At 41.8% G+C, this 17,439-nt stretch overlaps 1 protein-coding gene across 2 annotated transcripts in view; it reads right to left on the reverse strand.

Moving 5' to 3' along the window:
- The window catches only part of vps37ba (VPS37B subunit of ESCRT-I a), a 47,309-nt gene extending 30,286 nt beyond the window's left edge, over positions 1 to 17,023 (reverse strand). Inside the window, exons 1-3 of one of the 2 annotated variants that reach the window (XM_068055063.1) lie at positions 16,884 to 16,959; positions 1,408 to 1,481; positions 872 to 1,043 (exon numbers count right to left, since the gene is read on the reverse strand). In XM_068055063.1, coding sequence (XP_067911164.1) covers positions 872 to 1,016 — 145 coding nt within the window. In that variant the 5' untranslated portion in view covers positions 1,017 to 1,043; positions 1,408 to 1,481; positions 16,884 to 16,959. Of the gene's footprint in view, positions 1 to 871; positions 1,044 to 1,407; positions 1,482 to 16,883 lie in introns of both variants that reach the window. The other variant, XM_068055062.1, reaches the window with a different exon arrangement.
- Between the last annotated feature and the right edge of the window lie 416 nt (positions 17,024 to 17,439).

Genomic DNA, 17,439 nt, shown 5'->3' on the forward strand with positions numbered 1-17,439 from the left:
GATTGTGAAGAGGAACAAAGTGGTAAGCACAAAGATTTGAATGTGCCTGCTTAATGTATCTATTACATGTGACTAAGATTCAGACATTATCTGCTCTGGAACTAATAACTGGCACTCAGGGACATTGAACCAATGTAACTAAGAAGAAAAAGACAGAAAAACATTCAAATAACAAAGGTTAATAAAACAAATATTGAACAGGAAGAATAATTGAAAAGTAAAATAAAAGAAACAGTGTTCACTCATTGAAATGCAACAAAAGTAAATGTACAATCTTTTCAAATAAAAAACAAATCCAGGAGTAAAGCAAGTTTCTTCCTGAAAAACAAAAGGCATATATTAAAAAAGAACAGAGAGAAGGACAGGGACAGGCTGAGGAAAAATCTGAAGTTTAATCTTCTCCTGGAAGTAGGACAGTAAAGCCACAGCAATTCAACTCAAATCCAAGGATTACCACATCAAACTAATCTATGAAAAGTTGGGATTGTAATAGTTTTAGGTAAAATAGAAGAAATGAGGGAAGAGGATTCAAATTTATAGAGGAAGGTTTTCTTTGCAAAGAAGTTTTCAATTTTTAAAAAATTCACTTTTGATTTTGACATGCAAGTCACTGTTAGTCTAATTATGCAGAATTTAAAACAAAAATGCACAAACCCCCATAGCAATGCTCAAGGCAATGCTATTTAACAAAGAATATATTAGGGCCAATGACTTATGGTGATTATAATAAACACAATTTCAAAGTGCAACACTTTGAGAAGTGTATGCTATATGCAGGATCTAAAATAGCGCATTTACATACAAAAAACAGAAGAATCAACAGTTAAAATCAACGTGTACTACGTATGAAAAATGAGGTACAAGAGGTTACCTAATCTTGACTTCCTCATCTGATATGCTTCAAATAGTGTCTGCAGTTCTTGATACTTCCTAGTTAATTGGAGTTTCAAGCAGTCCAATTTGGGGTGATATTGCAGATTCTGTTCTGCTAGACTACGATTACTAGCAAGACTCATGTCTTTATTTGGCTGTATATTCCGTACCTGTAAAACAAGGAGCATTTCTTCAACTTCATATTACATTTGGAAAAGTGGCAAATCTTTGCCAATTCCAGCCATGTAGGATTCCACTATGCCATGCATTATTATCCATTGCTTGGGTTTCCCTACATATTGCCTATAGCACAAATGGTTATCCTTTAAAGAGCCAGTGCCACCACAGTTTAGCAAAATAATTATGCTGGCAATCACATCAGCTGGTAAAAATAAGTCTACAAAATTCTTCTTGCAAAGTTTACACTATAGCAGAATTCTAACAGCTGCGTAACAGAATTTCTGAGCACAGCGTTGTACAAATAAAGCCCATATAGAATGTTGAAACTTTTGATCCCAAATCCTGTTTACTTACTGTCCTTTTCTAATTCTGTCCAGCAAGAGATGATCATCTTTCTGATTAGTTCTTTTCCTGTTAGAGGATTGAGACTGTGGAGTACACAACCGGAGTTAGCGATTGAAGCAGAAACACAAAAGGTTGTGCTGCTCTACCTCAGGTTTCATGGCATTATCACAGTTGCAGAAACAATTATCTCCAGTTTTATCTTGCCATTACAATTTGCCTACTGGTGTCAGAGTGCTCCTCCCCATCTGTCCATACCAACAGTAAACTTGGACAGCTGTTACCAAATGGCATATAATGCACTTTCCCCAAGACAAAAAAAGGATTGTGTAAACACCCCAATTACTTTTTTAAAAACTTAGGCTACAAAATGTTTAACTCATTCCGATCAGTTTTTCCCTCGTTCAGATCAGTTAAGCATAGAGATTGTAAGAAGCTTACTCAGAAACTTGTGTTACATAATGCAACACATGTTTAAAGGTGGCTGAATTTTGTCCAGAGTGGTTCATATTTCACCACTCAGCCATTTTATTTTAAATACATTTTGGTTGAATTTTAGGTCAAACTTTTCTATTTACCTCTAGTTGTGAAAACTGAATTACTTTACGTTGATTTGAGATGTTTGGACTTTTTTTTTTACTGATCTAAACATTGCCAAAGCTCACAGGAAGTCAACTGTGCCCAAATCAAAAATACAATTTTTGACTGTACAGATAAATTTTGCAGAACTTGATATGCCCAAGTTAACTCAGTGCCCAAAGTGCATGCAACTTCCTTTAACTGCACTGAGCAAGCTACAAAGTAATAATTTAGATATGTCGAGTTCACAATGCTTAGTTGACACTAAAGACAAACTGCAAAATTACACTAAAAATTAGGATGGTCAATTATTTGCAGTTAACTTCCACAATTAACATGCATTAAAATTAATCTCCAAAAAATTAACACATTAAATCATGGAAGTTAACGGCAAGTAATCAAAAACCCCAGTTGAAATACTTAATATCCCACTGGAACATTGCAGCGTCTAATCATGTTTTCATATGCAGATTTTTCACTTCCACTGATATATAATCAAGTATGCATCAGGACTATAAGACATGTTGAGCCCTTGTCTTGAAACCAATATGAAGAAACAGTGGCTTCGACACTGATATTTAAAACACCAATATAACATGCAAATTCACATTAAGGGCAAGATGGCATGCAGGACGGCCTGGACAACATTCAGACTCGGGCTGATAAGTGGCAAGTAACAGTTGTGCTACAGAAGTGCTGGGCAATGGCCATCTCCAGAGAGAATCTACCCAGATCCCCTTGATGTGAAACAGCATTTCCATCACTGAATCTCCTACCATCCTGGGGAGCAGGTTACCATGGACCAGCCATGTAAATACTGTGGCTGCAAGGGCACATTAGAGGCTGGGAATTCTGTGACGAGTAATTCACCTCCTGACTCCCCAAAGACTGCCCACCATCTACAAGGCACAAGCCAGGAGTGTGATGGAATACTGCCCACTTGCCTGGATGAGTGCAGCTCCAACACCACCATCCAAGGCAAAGCAGCCCACTTGACTGGCACCCCATCCACCACCAGCGCACAGTGACAGTGTGTACCATTTACAAGTCGCAACATGTGAAAGCTCCTTTGATAGCACCTTCCAAACCAGTGACCTCTACTACCGAGAAGTACTAGGTCAGCAGACACATGGGAAGACCACCACCTGCAAGCTCCTCTCCAAGTTACACACCATCCTGACATGAAAATGTATCGCTGTTCCTTCAATGTCACTGGTCAAAATCCTGCAACTCGTTCCCAACAGCACAGTGGGTCTACCTACACATGGACTGCAGTGGTTCAAGACGGTGGCTCACCAACCCCATCTCATGGGCAACAAATGCTGCCCATTGCCAGCGATGATCATAAATCAAGAACGAATAGAATTTATCAATGCCCCAAAACATTTTATAAATTAATTCTCCTGAAGCAGATATTAGGTTTGGAGCAAACAGCAATCTGATGAAATGTTCCAGACCGGAAACATTAACACTCTCTCTCTCTCCACAGGTGCTGCCAGACCTTCTGAGTATTTGCAGCATTTTCTGTTTTTAAATGGCCCTGGATATCAAGGCAGCATGTGACCAAATGTGTCATCAAGGAGGCAGAGCCAAACTGAAATCAATGAGAATCAAGGGGAAAAGTCTCCACTGGTTGGAGTCATATCTAGCACAAACACACATGGTTGTGGATGTTGGAGGCCAATTATCTAAACCCAGGATACCGCTGCAGGAGTTCCTCAGGGTAATGTCCTAGGCCCAATCATCTTTAGCTGCTTCCTCAATGATTTTCCCTCCATCATAAGGTCAGAAGTGGGGATGTTCGCTGACAATCGTACAACGTTCAGTACCATTCGCAATTCCTCAGATACTGAAGCAGTCTGTGTGTGTCCATATGCAGCAAGACCTGGACAAGAGTCAGGCTTGGATTGATAAGTGGCAAGTAACATTCATGCCACATAAGTGACAGGCAATGACCATCGCCGACAAGAGAATCAAACCATCTCCCCTTGACATTCGGTGGCATTACCATCACTGAATCTCCCACTAACAGCCTGGGGGTTATCAGTGACCAGATACTGACGGCAGCAGCCACATAAATACTGTGGCTACAAGAGGAGGTCAGAGGCTGGGAATTCTGTGGAGAGTAACTCACCTCCTGACTCCCCAAAGCCTGTCCACCGTCTAATAGGCATAAGTCAGGAGCGTGATTGAATACTTCCCACTTGCCTGGATGAGTGTGGCTCCAACACCACTCAGGAAGCTCAACACAATTCAGGACAAAATCAGCCCACTTGATCGCCACCCCATCTACCACCTTCAACATTCACTTCTTCCACCACCAAAGCACAGTGGCAGCAGTATGTACCATCTAAAAGATGCACTGCAGCAATTCACCATGACTCCTCCAACAGTGCCTTCCAAACCCACGACCGCTACCACCCAGAAAGACAAGGACAGCAGATGCATGGGAATACCACTACCTGGAAGTGCCCCTCCAAGCCACACACCATCCTGACTTAGAACTATATTGCCATTCCTTCAGTGTGGCTGGGCCAAAATCCTGAAACTCCCTTCCTAACAGCACTGTGGGTGTACCTACTCCACATGGACTGCAGCAGTTCAAGGCGGCAGCTCACCACCACCTTCTCAAGGGCAATTAGGGATGGGCAACAAATGCTGGCCTTGCCAGGGACACCCACATCCCAAGAATTAAAAAAATGACTTTGGAGCAGTTAATTAAAAAATGTAATATTATGCACATTTCAAAAAAGGAATTTTAGTATTTTGAAAATAGCTGCACAAGCTGCCAAAAAAAAAAACACTACTGCCTTGAAAATAAAAATTATATGCTTGGTAAAGTATATTCTTCTTCTTTGGCCTCCTGGTCTCGAGAGACAATGGGTAAGCACCTGGAGGTGGTCAGTGGTTTGTGAAGCAGCACCTGGAGTGGCTAAAAAGGCCAATTCTAGAGTGACAGACTCTTCCACAGATGCTGCCGATAAAATTGGTTGTCGGGGCTGTTACACAGTTGGCTCTCTCCTTGCGCCTCTGTCTTTTTTCCTGCCAACTGCTAAGTCTCTTCGACTCGCCACACTTTAGCCCTGCCTTTATGGCTGCCCGCCAGCTCTGGCGATCACTGGCAATTGATTCCCATGACTTGTCATTGTCACAGGACTTCATGTCACGTTTGCAGACGTCTTTAAAGCGGAGACATAGACGGCCAGTGGGTCTGATACCAGTGACGAGCTAGCTGTACAACATGTCCTTAGGGATCCTGCCATCTTCCATGCGGCTCACATGGCCAAGCCATCTCAAGCACCGCTGGTTCAGTAGGGTGTATATGCTGGGGATGTTGACCGCCTCGAGGACTTGTGTTGGAGATACGGTCCTGCCACCTGATGCAAAGGATTCTCTGGAGGCAGCAAAGATGGAATGAATTGAGACGTTGCTCTTGGCTGACATACATTGTCCAGGCCTCGCTGCCGTAGAGCAAGGTACTGAGGACACAGGCTTGATACAGTCGGACTTTTGTGTTCCGTGTCAATGAGCCGTTTTCCCACACTCTTGGCCAGTCTGGACATAGCAGTGGAGCCTTTCCCATGTGCTTGTTGATTTCTGCATCGAGAGACAGGTTACTAGTGATAGTTGAGCCTAGGTAGATGAAATCTTGAACCACTTCCAGAGCGTGGTCGCCGATATTGATGGATGGAGCATTTCTGACGTCCTGTCCAGTGATGTTTGTTTTCTTGAGGCTGATGGTTAGGTCAAATTCGTTGCAGGCAGCCGCAATCCTGTCGATGAGTCTCTGCAGACACTCTTCAGGGTGTTCAAATTCTCACCAGTACCAAGGCAACTGACCTTAGCCAGGCTTGCAGTCAGGAAACTACAACTGCCCACAGTGCCAATAACTGAAGAGATCCTATGCCTAATTGCAATATAATTGCAATGTAAGAATATGATTATGATGCTTTATTGTGATGCAGTACAGCTGGTGTTTGTTTTGTTGAGCCAGTCCCTTATTTGAAATTGAAATTCAAGGTTTCCAAGTTCTGGGGGAGTCAAATCCAGGTTAGACAAACAGTCGCGCGACTGAGAACAAGCAAGCAGCTAGCTTTTTAAACCAATGGCAAGCGACTGGAGGTTAGTTTCAGTTTGTCAAGAACACTAGAGTGTTAGTCCAGCTAAAAGGAAAGCTGGGTAAGTTTACTGACCGAAAGTTTTTTGAAAAAGGTGGAAGTTAACTGCAAAGCTGCTTTGCGTTTTGTAAAAAGACAGAGTTGAGAAGGACTGTGCAGTGGGAGGAAAATCAGCCAGATTGTTTTAAGGAGACATGCTGAGAGCTGCAAGTTTCTGGGCTTCTCGAGATTCCAACTATAAAGCAGCTGGTTGAAACAGTTGGGCTGCCAGCAAAGAAGTCTGGACTGAGGGCTAACCATTGGTGAATGGCTTACAGTTGTCTTCGCTGACTGTAAAGTTATCAGTACTACCACACCATCAGGACGAAGGTGGGCAAGGCTGAGGCGGTTCAAGAGGCAACAAAACTGAACTGTTAAAGGGAAGTATGCATTGCTCACTAATCGATGGGACCCCATTACTTTGCATGCTCGAGCACAGAACTTGAAGAACTACCTGAGGAAGATCCTGATTTTGTTGCACTGTGGGACTGTTCAGGTCCGCAAGCACTATCTTTGATGATTCTGCTAATTAATGCTTAACCTTTAAGATATATATATACACATATATAGATCAGTATTTAACTTAGCTAGTGTTTAATTTATGTTGGTTTTGGTTTGAGTGCTACAGTAAAATTTAATAAAAGTGAAAGCTTATCCATTTGATTTTTGGTTTCCTAAATTGGGGTCAGTCAGTGGATATGATTCTTTTCCTTTGTTGGAGGCAGTTCAGAGGGAGGTTTACTAGACTGATAACTGGAATAAGCGGGATGTCTTATGAGGAAAGGTTGGATAGACTGGGCTTGTTTTCACTGGAGTTTAGAAGAGGGAGGGGAGGCTTGATAGAAGTTTAAAAGATCCTGAATGGTCTTGACAAGGTGGATGTGGAAAGGATGTTTCCTCTTGTGGGTGAGTCCAGAACTAGGGGGCACTGTTTAAAATTAGGGGTCACCCTTTTAGGACAGAGATGAGAAGAAATGTTTTCCTTTCAGCGGGTTGAGAGATTTTGGAACACACTGCCTCAGAAGGTGGTGGAGGTGGGGTCACTGAATATTTTTAAGGCAGAGGTAAATAGATTCTTGTTAGGCAAGGGAATCAAAGGTTATTGGGAGTAGATGGGAGTGAGGAATGAGACACAAACAGATTAGCCATGATCTTATTGAATGGTGGAGCAGGCTAGAGGAGCCGAATGGCCGCCTTCTGCTCCTAATTCATATGTCTCCACGAGGATCATAACATTATTGAATGGCCTGTTAATACTCACAATCTCACCTCACAATGAGGAAAGTTCACTTTGGTGAAGTAGTAACCAGCTGACATTTTAGTAAAAAAAAACTATCGGCAGTTTTGAGGCAACAAATTTGAAAGACACCACCAGCTAGCAGTTATTGACTAATACACTACAGTAGCAGACACTGCTCTTGCTTCAATTATTTCTATTGTGAATACTGAAAGGGAAAGGAGTTTCTCAAAATCTCCAATTTACCCTTATTTTACTGTAAAAGCAGGTAATTAGATTCTTGGTTCTCTCATCCCTACCGGTGCAAACTAAATGTTTAGTGTAAATGCTTTTAATGTGCAATGAGATTGAAAGGTTACTCCACATAATTTTTAAAATATTTTGTATTTTGCATATTGTAATTTTAAAAAGCTAATAAACCAATACCAGAAGTGATTGAAGTGAACTTTCCAAAGTGTAGTTTATGAGATTATTCTAAATTTAGTAACAGGCTGGAGTCATTCAGCGACAGTATTATGACTGTAGTTATTTTAACACGATTAACTAGCTTTAGCCTTTCAGAGTAGCACTTCCCTACCGTTACACATTTCCCCCCAAACATCTTTAGCACACCCAGACACACACACGGGATAAACAGTTTTTAAACTCAAAATTTTCATTGAATGTATTTTAACCAGGTGTTACATCTTCAGCGACTGCAACTTTCATATCATCTGTTAATCAGTCAGCTATTGAAAGACTGAAATAACCATATGCAAATACCCACACACTGCCAGCAATATGAAAAAAAAATGTAATGGCAGTTCTAAGCACAAGTGCAGTCTAAAAGAGAGTCATAAGACAAATATAAACTGCAATGAGTAGGTGGCTAAGATATGTGACAGGAGAAAAAAAAACTAAAACTGAAATAATCCTACTTGTTTCCTTATTTTCTACCACCCTCCTGTGCTTTAAGATTCTATGATGCTTCAACATATTTAAATTTCTAAGAGACCAAACTGTAGCCTCTGTAGGTGGCCAAAGTATTTCTACAGATTTCTCCAATTCAACTTCAGGATTTATTGAAAGAATGTTGATTTTGTACAAAGGAAAAGACAAAAATGTTTTAGAAAATAGACATAGGAAAGCATCAAATGCGTTTTTAAAAAAATCTCAAATATAAACCTACACTAGTGTGGAGGCTTCGGGCATACAGTACTACTGCACAGTGAAGTTCCCTTGAGTAACTACTCCAGACAGTAATGCCTTTTTATTAGTTATTTAACCCATAAATATTAAATGAGACACAGCTCAGCCAGGTTTCAAAATGGTTGTCACCCTAAGTAGATGATACAAATCATCAACCTCTACAGCGAATGTATAACTGTGCTAACCAGATGTAGTGTTATTGTTTGACAAATCTGAAATGGATTGCTCCAATGCTGGACTTGAGCCCTTCTGCTTGACTGAATTTTACCAGAATGGTGTTTTGTGATTTCATTTGCCTGAATTTCCTAAACACATGCCTCAAATCAATAGTTCAGCTCAATTCACCACTCTTCTGCTCCTATGTAGCATTGTCCAGCCATTCCCAATTAATCCAATGTGACAGATCCAGCTTAGAGCTGCAAGATCCTATTCTTCACATTTCCAAAGCATTCCATGCCTTTGCTCTCTAAAGGCAATATCAGATAAAGTTATAAAAGTGGAGAGGTCATGTGTAGCCAAGTGAACGGAAGGATCCGCCTGGAATTTTCTCCATCTGACTTGCATCAATATTATGCCAAAATCTATGCTGATCTTGCCATCAGCAACTTGAGCCAAAAGCTCCTGCTGATCTCATTTGCACATGCACATAACCAGAACAAAGCATCATTTCAGCATAACTACTTGGCCCAAAGAAACATGCAGATCATATACCAACTTTCTTCTTTACCTTACTGATGTTCTGAAAATTAGTTTGAAATCATGACACCATAATTTGCATAGCTACGTAGACTATGGCACAGAAATAAGCCATTCAGCTCAACTGGTCTACGCCAGTGTTTATGCTCCACACAAGCCTCCTCCCAACCCACTTCATTTAACCCCATTAACATCTCCCTCTATTCATTTCTCCCTCATTTGTTTCCCCTTAAACACATTTATGCTATTCGTCTCAACTACCCCTTACGATAATGAGTCTCACATTATCACTTTTTGGGTAAAAGTTTCCCCTGAATTCTGTATTGGATATAAGTGACCATAAGTGGAAAGACGTCCTCTACATCTACCCTTCACAATCATAAAGGCCTCCCAGTCTTCTCTTTTCTCACCAGTTCAGCTTTTCCTGATAATTAGATCCACTCAGTTCCGGTTTCATGCTTGTGAATCTTTTTTGCACCATCTCCAATGCCTCCATCATTTTTATAAAATGGAGACCAGAACTGTGCACAGTATTCCAACTGTGGTTTAATCAAGGTTCTATACAAGTTTAAAATAAGTTGTCTGCCTTTCAATTCTATCCCTCTAGAAACTGGTGCATATTTAAGAAAACACAATTCAGGAATCTTTTGAATGGTACTGCTTCTATTGCTGTAAAGAAGCATTCAAAATTATACAAAAGGTCCCATGAAAAAAAGACCTCTAGAAATAAAGCCTGGGGCTTGTCCCAAGGCTGAAACTCCTCAATCACAGTGATCTCAGGTTTAATGGGGATGTGCTACACTTAAATGTCTGGACATGCATTTATACCCATTCAGAACTGGCATTAATGTAGGAAACTTGTGTTCTCTGTACTTCAACATAAAAACTTTGCAAATGAGTAAATTAGGGTTTGATAGATGCAACCTGGGAGCAGCGTAAATAACTGAGGAATTTCACCATAGTAAGACTCCAGTGTAAAACCAATATAGGTACAAAAATCTCCTTGGAAAACATGTAATGTGGCTCAAGGAAATTCCTAGCCATAAACCTTTCAATTTTAGACAAAGTGCAACATTGTTATAGGATCATTCCGACCACACACACTCAGGGGCAGCCTTAATGGATCCACTGGCCTTTTCCTGCCTGCTTTGTTCATATGTACTCAAAGAAATACCATTATGAAGAAAAGTCGAGAGGACGTGGATTTATCCAGCCCAATTGAGTTTAAAAGTTGGGCTTGTAATACCATAGCATGAATAATCTAAAATGGCAGCAGGCATCGAAACATATTCCAAACCTATTGATTATTCTACAAGCAGAGAAACTCCAAAGCATCTTATTTGTAAAAACTACTCCTTAAAGTAGAGCAAATAACAGCGTATTCACCCATAACCTCTCCACCTCATTCCTCCTTTAAAACACTTACATAGCTCAGTGTCAAGTTGAGATAACACTCCTGTGGAGCACCTTGGGACCTTTTACTATGTTAACAGTGCTATATAAATACAAATTGCTCTTGTATAAAACACATTTATACTGGGCATTTACTGGTTAGTAAAATTCAGTTGTTTGTTAATGTTCCATTATTCAGCCCCTACAACTCTATTGATAAAGTCTGACTAAACAAAGTTTCAAAGAGGTGTGAGGACAACGAATACTTGTTATTTTTATAGGTATTGTATTCATTATATAAGCCTGACAATTTGTTTTTAAATTAGCAAAATCAGCTTTCAGACTTCTGTTTAAACATTTATTAAACTAGATGGCAGCTACCATTGCTTCTATCAGTCATGTAACATATTCCAGATGGTCAAATTTTCCAAATGGTAATTTGGTTCATGAATATGGATCAGATATCACTTGTACTACTTCCATTTATTAAAAAAAATCACACTGATGTTGGATTATTGTAAGACTTTCATCCAAAAGATAAAATGTAACAGCAATAGGTTGGTCAACTGATGCTGTAGTTAGGTTTGGCTCAGTAATAATCCAACAGGAAAGCAGGCTATTACAAAAGTACTTGCAGCACAAAAACAGGCTAATCAGTAAAACAGGTTGAAGCTGATGTTTGTGCTCCACAGGGGCCACTTCCTGCCCCTCAATAGCAATAGGCTATTAATTTACAAAGAAGCAATTTTTTTGTTGCAAAGTAAATTTGAAGTCAAAATGAACACTCAAACTTTACAACATTAGCTTTTTAAATACAGGCCCAACATAACAGAAACTTCTCATTAAATTTCCCACTAAAAAAGCAAAATACTGCAGATGCTGGAAATCTGAAATAAAAACAGAGTGCTGGAAATACTTGGGTCAGGCAGCATCTGTGGAGAGAGAAGCAGAGTCTGGGACCTTTCATCATGTAGAGATGCAGCAAGACCTGGTAAATATCCAGGCTTGGGCTGATGTGTGGCAAGAATGTTACTTGTCACTTAAGTGCCAGGCAATGACTATCTCAAACAAGAGAGAATCTAACCATCTCCCGTTGACATTCAATGGCATTAATTTTGCTGAATCCCCCATTAACATCCTGGGGGTTACCATTGTCCAAAAACTGAACTGGACCAGCCACATAAGTACTGTGGTTACAAGAGCAGGTCAGAAGCTATGAATCCTGCAGCGTATAATTCATCTCCCGACTCCCCAAAGCCTGTCCACCATCTACAAGGCACAAGTCAGGAGTGTGATGGAATACTCTCCACTTGCCTGGATGGGTGCAGCTCCAACAATGCTCAAGAAGCTCGACACCATCCAGGACAAAGCAGCCCACTTGATTGGCACCCCATCTACCACCTTCAACATTCACTCCCTTAACCACCAATGCACAGTGGCAGCAGTGAACACCAGCTACAAGATGCACTGCAGCAACGCACCAAAGCTCCTTAGACAGCACCTTTCAAACCCACGACCTCTACCACCTGGAAAGAGGAGGGCAGCAGATGCATAGGAACACCAACATCTGCAAGTGCCCCTCCAAGCCACACACCATCCTGACTTAGAACTATATTGCCATTCCTTCAGTGTGGCTGGGCCAAAATCCTGAAACTCCCTTCCTAACAGCACTGTGGGTGTACCTAGTCCACATGGACTGCAGCAGTTCAAGAAGGCAGCTCACCACCACCTTCTCAAAGGCAATTAGGGATGGCAATAAATGCTCTCCTAGTCAGCGATGCCCACATCCCATGAACAAATTTTTGAAAAAGTAACGTGGTTTGGCAAATTTTCCACTGACGAGTGGAGTCAGCTTGTGTCAACTAGTTTTGTTGCAGCAAAGGAGGACTGTCAACCTCGTCTTTATCTGTTAAAATCCAAACATTTTGTTGTTGTCTTCTCTAGTAACATTTTGTTATAGAGGGTTGTTTCATCACCATTGTAGACTTGTTCTTTGGTGTATCCTCCTTCATGTACAACCCTCTTTAATTCAGCAGGAAATGGTGTTGTAGTTGGCTCATCCACGGACCATTGTTCTCAATAGTAACTTGCGAAATGCCTTGCTGGTTCTTGAATCTTGCTAACTCCAAACTTTATTGGGGCATTGGGATTTCCATTCATTTGATGACAATTAACCTGAGCTTGAACAACCAGTGTAAGTATTTCAGGCTCCCCCTCTTGCTCGGCCACCTTCCTCCATCTCCACTGACACCCTTCTCAACATTTCACCTTTAAGTCACCTACGAAAGGTTGAATCTGCAAACCCCATTCTTTGCAAAACAGTTGCCTGCGTAGTGCCTTCCTTGATCTAGGCGATGATTTTTAGCTTCTCGGCAATAGTGTAAGATTTTCTGTTTCGTGATTCAGTACACCTGATCGTTGTATGAGTATCAGTGACCCGTACTTAGAGAAAAATGACACCTTAATCACTAAGCTGCCATCCCATTGGCTGGTTCTGAATCATTTGTGGCGCATTTATACTTTAACAATGTTCTCATATGTTCATAAAGTTACCATTTCCGAAAATTTTGGGGTCCTTGGCACACCCACATTATATTGAGTTCCGTGCTATAGTGGAGTTCCAGTGTACATATGTAATTCATTGTGGAGTTTTACACTCCATACAATCTCTTGTTCCATGTTTAAAATACTGTATTTCTTTTTTAATAGAAAACAGCTTACTTCAAATACAAGAGAGTTTTCTAATTGTTAGGTACACAGAATCTCAATTATTACAGCATAGGAGGCCATTCGTCCCATTGTCTCTACAGTGGCTCTCCGAATGAGCAATTCACCTAGTGCCATTCCCCCTCCTTATCCACAATGCTGCACATTCTTCATTTTTAGAGAACAGTCTAATCTCCTTTTGAACGCCTCGATTGAACTTGTCCACACCACACTCGCAGACAGTGCATTCTACACCTTAACCACTCACTCAGTGAAAAAGTTTTTCCTCATGTTGCTTTTGCTTCTTTTACCAATTACTTTAAATTTGTGCCCTCTTGTTCTCACTCCTTTCACACATGGGGACAGTTTCTCCTCATCTCCCCTGTCCAAACCCCTCGTGATTTTGAATACCTCTATCAAATCACCTCTCAGCCTTCTTTTCTCTGCGGAAAACAGTCCAAACTTCTCCAATCTATCTTCAAAACAGAAATTCCTCATCCCTTGGCACCATTCTTGCGAATCTTTTCTGCATTCACTCCATTTTTTTTTTTAAAAAAGAGCTCAGCATTTGCTTGGAAAACTAGAAGCATAATTCTAGTTCTCATCTTCAGTTTCCAGAACTACTCCCCACTTAAGAATGCCATTTTCTCAAAAGCAACAGCTGAATAAACCTGAAACACAGCTGCAGAAATGTCACAACACTTGACAAAGAATCCTTTGCTCATTAAAAGCGGAATACACAATAATAAGTTATGAGAGCTCCCAAAAGCACTAGAGTTGAATTATTTGAGAGGGCTAGTGAGAGAGGAAGTAGTGAAGGAAATGCAAACCTTAAAGGTCATTGTTTTCATATAAAAATACAGCACCCAGTTTGATACTGAGCTATCCAAATCACGACACTATTGGACTCGATGCCTGACTGCATTTTTGCTAATTTCAGCTGCACATTATTATTGGCCTTGAGCAAAAGCCAGGCCCTTCCTTCATTTCCCTCCAGGAATCTTTGTTGGTAAATGCACACCTGACATCAGCTGGGGGCAAGACTATCTAAGCCACTGGTTTTCAAACTTTTGTGATTGGCAGGCACCTTGCAAATACTGACATGCCCAAAAGTACCCATCCTAGATTCCAGAAGACAGTACAAGTAAAAATGCAAAGAAAAATATACATTAATAATACCACAGTCAACAAATGGAGAATGTTACTATTTTAGAGTTAAGTAGTAAAATGCACTGTAATTTAGGAAGGTAAGTGGAACTGATTACAGCGTAGGTTTTCCCGGTAGTAGTCTAAGGAGCTGAAAATTGAGGCGCTCCGGCAGCACGACAGGCAGGAGGGTGTACTTGCAGCATGACAAATTTAAATAGTTCCCATTACAAATATGGACACTCGAGATGTATAATACAAATATAAAGATACGGATAAAATGACTTTAAACTCAGTATTAAAGTACATCAGCACAACTTGATGCAATAATTACCTCAACCCAGCTTCACCTAAAAACTGCAGTCTTGACTTCCCTCTTTTCTTTTGGGCCTCCTTATCTCGAGAGACAATGGATACGCGCCTGGAGGTGGTCAGTGGTTTGTGAAGCAGCGCCTGGAGTGGCTATAAAGGCCAATTCTGGAGTGACAGGCTCTTCCACAGGTGCTGCAGAGAAATTTGTTTGTTGGGGCTGTTGCACAGTTGGCTCTCCCCTTGCGCCTCTGTCTTTTTTCCTGCCAACTACTAAGTCTCTTCGACTCGCCACAATTTAGCCCTGTCTTTATGGCTGCCCGCCAGCTCTGGCGAATGCTGGCAACTGACTCCCACGACTTGTGATCAATGTCACACGATTTCATGTCGCGTTTGCAGACGTCTTTATAACGGAGACATGGACGGCCGGTGGGTCTGATACCAGTGGCGAGCTCGCTGTACAATGTGTCTTTGGGGATCCTGCCATCTTCCATGCGGCTCACATGACTTCCCACATGCACCAAAAGGAGCCTGACAATTTAAGCCTTTTTCCCACCTCCAATTATAAAAAAATACCTGATCCCATTTGAGAAACAATGTTTTAGATTAGGCCTTTTGGAGTTCATTATCTGATATCAACATTGCTTGTTTAGCATTTTCTCTTCACATTGTTTTTATTCATTCATGGAGATGTGAGCACCACTGGCAAGGTCAGCATTTATTGTCCATCACTTATTTTTCCTTGCAAAGGTGAGCTGTCTTCTTGAACCGCTGCAGTCCATGCATTATAGGTACACCCACAGTGCTGTTAGGTAGGGAGTCCCAGGATTTTGACCCAGCGGCAATGAAGTGACATATTTCCAAACCAAGATGGCGTGTGACTTGGAGGGAACCTGCAGATGGTGGTATTCACATGCAGCTACTGCCCTTGTCTTTCTTGGCAGTAGAGTTCACAGGTTTGGGGCATAATCTTGTTCACTATTGTAAACATTATGCATTTTCAAAAAATATATATATTTTAAAAACTTTAAAGTAAATTTGTTATTCCAGCAGTTAGAACAGAAAAATAGCAATTCCCAACTGGAATGATTTGATAGGTGTTCAAAACCATGAAGGGGCTAGACAGAGTAGATAACTGCTCGCATTGGCAGAAGGGTCAAAAACCAGAGGACAATGATTTAAGATGAGTGGCAAAAGAATCAGCGACATGAAAAAATTGTTTCACAAAGCAAATGGTTGAGATCTGGGATGCACTGCCTGAGAGTGTGGTGGAGGCAGATTCCACCAATCATGGTTTTCAAAAGGGAATTGGATAAGCACCTGAATAGAAAAATGTGCAGGGTTACAGAGAAAGGGCATGGGAGTGGATCTAGCTAAGTTGCTCTTGCAGAGGCCAAATGCCACTTTCTGTGCCATAACTATTCTATGATGCTATAAGAGCAGCCCACATAAGAAGCAGGAAGATAAAGAGAGAAGGACCCAAGCGAAGTTCAGGTGAAAATTCACTCACTTTCAATGTCCTGGTTGTCAGCCTCTGCTGTCTAGTTGCTTATGAATTATACAGTAAGCAACCCCTGACCACTCAAGTGAACAATTCTGTCCTTGTGGAAATGTGGACTGCTGCACAAACTGTAGCAACAGCAGTCCGGCGGTTCTGGAATATTGTACAGTGCCACAGCCCGACTGAATCATTCTACGATTTCCGTGTTTACACAGAGGATCCTCACCCAAGCGAGTAACACCGGCTCCCAGCCTGGGTGGGGTGGGGTGCGGTGAGGGTCCCAGACTCCCCCTCTGGGTGGGATCCTGCTCACGGTCACAGTTACTTCCCTCCCCTCCTCGGCCCCGGGAGTTCCTCACTGTCTTCCCCCTTCCCCTGTCTTCCCCCCTCCCCCGACCTCCCCAGCCCAACCTTCACTCCATTGTTTTCGCCCCCTCTCTCTGTCTCCCTCTCTCTCACACAACTTTCCCCGCGCCACCCCCGGGCCTAACCCGAGCGACCGCTCCTCAGGCAGTTTCTTTTTTTTTTCCCAAAAAAAAAATCATTTTTAACGTCAGGAATCGCCTCCCAAACTCACCTCCTCCATCTCCTCCGCCATCTTATTCAGCTTCTCCTCATCCTCCAACAGCTCATTCAGCTCCTGCAGACTCAGGGAGCTGAGCTCGGGCAACGACATGTTCCTCACTCACCCTCACCCCCTCTCTGCCTCCCTGAGCCAGCCCGGACCGGAAATCCCGCCCCCACTCTGCCCCGCCCACTCCCTCTGATTGACAGGCTCTTCAGCCAATAACAGGGCAGATGAAGTCATACCCACCAGATCCCAAGGACACTGCCACGCCCCAGCTGTGCCATTACAAAGCCAGGTTGCAGGTGTGGGTTACAAACTCCATGGAAGTTGAAGGACTTCCCTGCAGGAGTGTTCCTGTTCATTAACAGGTCCAAGCAGAGAGCGGTGGATGGTGTTGTTTATCCCAGCTACCTGCTTCTCTTCCCTGGCTACATCTGTGTCTGGGTGTCCCTGTAGAGGGAGCATGCAGTTTTTGCCAGTCAACTTGAAGCCTTCCATGACCAGAGGGACTGAAGTGCATTGTTATTATAATTTGACAAATATTTAATCACAAAAGCAAAATACT

This window comes from Heterodontus francisci, chromosome 23, assembly GCF_036365525.1.
Source record: "Heterodontus francisci isolate sHetFra1 chromosome 23, sHetFra1.hap1, whole genome shotgun sequence".
Classification (NCBI taxonomy): Eukaryota; Metazoa; Chordata; class Chondrichthyes; order Heterodontiformes; family Heterodontidae; genus Heterodontus; species Heterodontus francisci.